The sequence below is a fragment of the Arachis ipaensis genome, chromosome B5 (genome assembly GCF_059453495.1).
Source record: "Arachis ipaensis isolate K30076 ecotype BB chromosome B5, ASM5945349v1, whole genome shotgun sequence".
Lineage (NCBI taxonomy): Eukaryota > Viridiplantae > Streptophyta > Magnoliopsida > Fabales > Fabaceae > Arachis > Arachis ipaensis.
Genome location: NC_142440.1, coordinates 140437517 through 140443123, shown reverse-complemented (window position 1 = coordinate 140443123; position 5607 = coordinate 140437517). Strand labels below are relative to the sequence as shown.

Genomic DNA, 5607 nt, shown 5'->3' with positions numbered 1-5607 from the left:
CCCCAATTCGAATTGATGTCCCAGTAGGACAAGTAGCCACTGAAGCAAATTCACGCCAGAAGCGTGGCAGGGCAGAAAATGCCCCACTTTGAATTGATGTCCCAGTAGGACAAATAGCCACTGAAGCAAATATACGCCAGAAGCATGGCAGGCCTGTCGGTTCCAAAGATAAAAATCCTCGAAAGAGAAAAGAGGTAAATACTATTCCTGTTGAAAAAGACATAGTAAAGACACCTGCAGCTGTCCAAAATTCTAATATAACGCCAGAAGACGTTCAGGTACCTGAAAATTATGAGAATGACGAGATCTCAATAAATTATGTCTTTACAGGAGAGAAATGGGATCGAAATAAGACAATTGTCAATGAAATGTTTGCATATAATGTGGCATTAAATATCATGCATGAAAGTAAGGATCTTGAGCCAAGATTAGTCGAAGAATGTCGACAAATGAATGATTAGCCAAAATGGAAAGAAGCCATGAAGGCTGAATTAGACTCACTTGCAAAACGTGAAGTCTTTGAACCTGTAGTCCGTACACCTGAAGATGTAAAACCTGTTGGATACCGATGGGTATTTGTGAGAAAACGAAATGAGAAAAATGAAGTTGTGCGCTACAAAGCCCGACTTGTGGCACAAGGTTTTTCACAAAGGCCCGGTATAGATTATGAAGAAACGTATTCCCCTGTAGTGGATGCGATAACATTGCGTTATTTGGTCAGTTTATCTGCATATCATAAACTGCATATGCATTTAATGGATGTGGTAACAGCCTATTTGTACGGCTCATTAGATCGAGATATCTATATGAAAGTCCCTAAAAGACTTAAGATATCTAAACCATCCAGTGAATATTCGCAAGGGTTATACTTAGTTAAATTGCAAAGATCTTTATATGCACTAAAAAATTCTTATTTGTTTGTGAAAGTTTTTTAGTGAGAGTTATTAAAACCTCCACAATATATTTTATTTTTAACAATTTTAAATAACTAACAAAAACTCCCACTGTTATAATAATCTCAACCAAATTAATTACAATAAAAACCCAACCCAAATAAACACTCACTAAGCCCATAGCCCCATATCAAAAAAAAAAAAAATCAAGAGTTCAGAGAGAGAGAGAGAGAACGAGGTAGGGTCTGAAACCCTAAAATCTCAATTCTCTCGCCATCGCTATTCATCTCCTTGCCGCCATTGCTGACAAGCCTCCTCCGTCAACGCGACGCCGGTGGAGTTATGAATGGAGGACGAGGTGATCGTGGAGCCTCTCAATTCGTGGAGCTCTTGTTGCCTCTCGTGTATTTTAGTGACGATTCCATTCAGATCGTTGAGCTAATGCTTTAGATTTTCACTTTTGCATCGTCTTCCATGGCGGGTTTTGCCGTTGGTTCTGCTTTTGCTCCGGCAGCTTGAAACACTCAAAGCGTGGTCTCGGTGGCGCTGGCTGAGGAGATCAGGAACGCAAGCGAGCGGGAGTCTCTGGAACCTTCGATTGAAGCTGTATTTGTTCCTAATTTTTTCTGTTAAATTATTAGAAATATACGAAATTTAACTGTGTGTGGTAGTGAAGGAGAAGATAATATTGACTGTTTGCATTTTTATTGAGAATTAGGTTGAAGCCGGGAATTCGTATCAGAGTTGTTGTGTTGTTGTGAAGAACATGCAAAGATGTGTCTACGCCACTCCAAGTCACCCTATACATCTTACTGATGAAATGGTGAAACTTGAGAAAGATGCTAAAAAATCTGTAGATTTCCATAAAAAGCTGCAAGTAAGTTTATCTTTTATCGGTGTTTGGCATAAATTTGTATTTTTATTTATATTGACTTTTATCCTTGTTTATTCTTTCAACAGAGAGCTAATGCATTCTATCTTGTCATTTTTTTTATTGTTTTTTAAAATTTAGGATGCAGTATCTAGTTTAAAGAACGAGTTAGCAAAACATCTTCTGAACCTGAATGTTTCATGCTTTAGTATGGCTCCTGTTAAGGTTTGCTGATTAACAAATTCTTATGTAAACAAATTTTTGGTCAATGTGATCATTTTGTTGTAAATGATTATTTTGTTGGGTTTATTCTGATTTCCTGCTCCTATTTGCAGAGGAAGTATGCATTTGAAAGGTTCGAAATTCCTTCTGGTGAAAGTTATGTGCTTAAAATATGTTATCCATTGAAGGTACATATTAGACCCTAAGGATTCAAACTAGTGTATTGGTCTTAGAGATGTGAAGATTATTAGGCGTTCAATGCACTGGTTTGCAAAAAGCCTTGTTATTTATGTGTGAGTTAAGCTAAATACTATTTTAAGCCTTGTTATTATTTCTTTTTGTAAAATTGGTCTAGGATCAAGTATTTCCTGCAGACCTGAAAGGAGAAAGTTTTTCTGCTCTTTTAGGAACTCATTACAGGTATTTCTTCCCCCTTCTCTCTCTCTCTCTCACACACACAACAAACACACACACACACACAACACACTCACTCTCTATTCACTGACTACATGTATTTTGTTTTCAATATAGTGAGAAAATGAGTCTCTTTCTGAAAAGCAAAAGCCCAAACCAATTTCTAGAGTAACTATTTTAATATAGCATTATGTTTACTTAAAAGCTTCTTAACATTGCAGCAGTGTGGTTAAGTAGAAGCATTTTTGTTCAATATACTTTAGCAAATCAATTTCATTTGGTGGCTCATTGATGATGATGATTCCAAGATATCTAATATTGCCTAATGCCCTCTGTTTTGTTAAGGTATACATGATTGGAGTGTGTTCTGATTGTGAATTATAAATATGTTAACTGTCAAGTTCTTGTTTTTTCCATTGCCTTTCATCCTGCCTCATTCCATAACTAAATAGGTGTTGATGTGAAGAAGATAAGAGATTGTGTTGGAGATCCTAATGTGGATGTTGAGAATCCAGTTCTTAAGAAGGAACAGGATGCACAGGTTGGTGCCTCAAATACTATGTAGACATGTATATATACCATAGCTTTGTTAATTTGATTTGGTGATGCAAATTTCACATCAGATTGGGAAAGGCACTCGCGGTGATGTTACTATTCTGCCTACTCTCATCATAAACAACAGACAGTATAGAGGTATATATGATAGAAATTGTTAATGCATATTCAAATTTTTCTCTATGAGTATCATCTTTGGTTCTTAACTTTGTTTTAGGCAAGTTGTCAAGAGAAGCAGTACTCAAGGCCATCTATTTTGCTTTCAAAGAAACCACTGAGCCATCAATTTGCTTAACTCCAGGTCCTTTTTCCTTTACTATCTTCTTTTATTTATCAGCCTGCTTATCATATCAAACCTCCTTCTCTTGGACAATAAGCACCTTTGGTTTAATCTTTGTTTGCAGACATGGAAACAAATGATTGCCTCGTAAACAATGGCGGTTGTTGGCAGGACAAATCTGCTAACATTACTGCATGCAGGGTAATCACTATAGCTTTAAATACATATATAGGGGATTTTTTCTTCTTGTTTTAATCAGCATCTTTTTTTCTCCACTAAGTATAGGACACTTTTAGAGGAAGAGTTTGTGAATGCCCTGTTGTGCAAAATGTGAAATTTGTTGGTGACGGATATACTCATTGTGAAGGTAATTTTTATTAGTCCTTAGAGTTACTTTCGTCCCATATTTAGGTACAATTGGTAATTAACTATTTGGTTGGGTTGATGAAGAAGGATTGCTGTTGAATCTTAACTCCTGTGGCTCTATCAGTAGTTTCTATGTCTATGCTGTTAGGCAAATTGGTAGCTTTGGATTCTCTTGTTTTGAGGATCTTAGAATTGTTCTTCAATCTGTTGTGGAGCTTAAAGATTTCTTGGATCACACTGCCATGCTTTCTATGCCAAATCAAAGAAGCATTACTCATCAGGTACCAGCAGCCATGGCTCACTAATATAATCTTAATTAGGATCTTCATTATTGGAAATATTATTTTTGTTTAATTTGTTACTGTTAATTAGTACTCTTTCTTTGGAATTTTGGGGAGGCTTATTATTATTATTAATATTGATTTATTTGTTCATCATCTATATATCTCTTGTTTGATCTGTATTTGTTTTCTTTTTCTTTTTTCTTTGATCTTTGTTGAATTTGAAGAGAAAATGAACTGTAATTTTAGCATGATGAATAATTGGGAATGTGAAATCTGAAAATTTATAGAGTCCAGATTTGCATTTATTGTCTTTTTGGCTGGCACATATGTCAAAACAAATTTGTCGAGGTACAAGCTAAGAGTTTTCATAACTTTCTTGTTCTTGCTACTACAGATACATATAACTTAGTGGTTCAGAACTTCTGTATATATTTTGGTAAGATTTACTAAAATATCTTGTTTCCTTAAATATAGACTATGATATAATGTAATAAAAATGAGGTTAAATTATCCTTTTCTTCTTATAATTTTATTAAATTTTTAACTAAAATTTTGTATTTTTTAATTGAATTTTTATTCTGTTTTTAATTTTGTTATTATATGGCTGAAGTGATCATTGGACACTGCATGATTTGATACATTGACAAGTTTTTTTTATATATAGAGTTATGCCTTATATTGAGAAATTGTGTTATTATAAAAGATTTAGTTTTTAAATTTTGATATTAAAAAATAAATGTTTAATTTGAGAGTATGTAAATGAGATGAGATTAATGAATGATTTAAAATTAAAAATAAATAAATAATTATAGAGTTTGTGGAGGGTTGAAAATCTCACAAAATAATTAATTTTTTTTAATTAAAAAATCAATTTGTGGGGGTTTTAAATTGCCACAAAAGTGATTTAAAATTGTCACAAAAGTCCAATATAAAACCCCCACTAAACACACACAAAACCCCCACTGAATAGATTGTGGAGGTTTTTAAAAACCTCCACAAAAGACCTCGTGGCACCTCAAATTTTGGGGGTTTTAGAAACCCCCACGAACCATTTGGTGGGGGTTATAAACCTCCACAAATAAGAGAAAAAACTGCCACAAATAAACAAAATCCTTGTAGTGATGGTCTAAAGCAATCTGGATGAATGTGGTATAATCGTCTTACTGAGTATTTGGCCAAAAATGAATTCAAGAATGATGATATCTGTCCATGTGTTTTCATAAAGAAAACCGCATCTGGATTCGTTATAATTGCTGTGTATGTTGATGATTTAAATATCATTAGAACTCCTGAAGAGATTCCAACAATTATAAAAATTCTGAAAGAATAGTTTGAGATGAAAGATCTTGGAAGGACTAAATTTTGTCTCAGCCTGCAGATCGAGCATACAAAAAAATGGGATCTTTATTCATCAAGCGACATACACAGAGAAAATCTTGAAAAGATTTTATATGGATAAGTCACATCCTTTGAGTACCCCAATGATCGTAAGATATTTGGATATGGAAAAGGATCAATTTCGTCCTAAAGAAGAGAATGAAGATATCCTTGGTCCTGAAGTACCATATCTTAGTGCCATTGGAGCACTAATGTATCTTGCCAATAATATGCGACCGACATATCATTCGCGGTGAATTTACTAGCAAGATATAGTTCCTCTCCAACTAGAAGACATTGGAGTAGAATCAAACAGATCTTTCGATATCTTCATGGAACGGTTGA

General features: G+C 34.4%; 1 protein-coding gene across 5 annotated transcripts; it reads left to right on the top strand.

Moving 5' to 3' along the window:
- Positions 1 to 1020: 1020 nt before the first annotated feature.
- LOC107644134 (DNA polymerase alpha catalytic subunit) lies at positions 1021 to 4038 on the top strand. 5 transcript variants are annotated; one of them, XM_088487646.1, is made up of 11 exons: positions 1021 to 1499; positions 1612 to 1770; positions 1906 to 1989; positions 2100 to 2174; positions 2342 to 2406; positions 2853 to 2941; positions 3024 to 3093; positions 3173 to 3256; positions 3360 to 3436; positions 3521 to 3602; positions 3686 to 4038. In XM_088487646.1, the coding sequence occupies exons 2-6, from the start codon at positions 1660 to 1662 to the stop codon at positions 2857 to 2859; spliced, it is 342 nt and encodes a 113-aa protein (XP_088343772.1). In that variant the 5' UTR covers positions 1021 to 1499; positions 1612 to 1659; the 3' UTR covers positions 2860 to 2941; positions 3024 to 3093; positions 3173 to 3256; positions 3360 to 3436; positions 3521 to 3602; positions 3686 to 4038. The 5 variants fall into 5 exon arrangements, with proteins under 5 accessions (XP_088343772.1, XP_088343771.1, XP_088343770.1 ...); XM_088487645.1 differs by lacking the exons at positions 3360 to 3436; positions 3521 to 3602; positions 3686 to 4038 and adding an exon at positions 2625 to 2745 and having other exon boundaries at positions 3173 to 3257; XM_088487644.1 differs by lacking the exons at positions 3360 to 3436; positions 3521 to 3602; positions 3686 to 4038 and adding an exon at positions 2622 to 2745 and having other exon boundaries at positions 3173 to 3257.
- Positions 4039 to 5607: the final 1569 nt, after the last annotated feature.

What these genes read in the sequence shown, in the direction of transcription:
- LOC107644134 (XM_088487642.1), top strand. Translation starts at nt 1,660, where the DNA reads ATGCAAAGATGTGTCTACGCCACTCCAAGTCACCCTATACATCTTACT. An exon ending in ATTTCCATAAAAAGCTGCAA is followed by an intron (nt 1,771 to 1,905) that starts GTAAGTTTATCT and finishes TTTAAAATTTAG; the next exon opens with GATGCAGTATCTAGTTTAAA. An exon ending in TTAGTATGGCTCCTGTTAAG is followed by an intron (nt 1,990 to 2,099) that starts GTTTGCTGATTA and finishes TCCTATTTGCAG; the next exon opens with AGGAAGTATGCATTTGAAAG.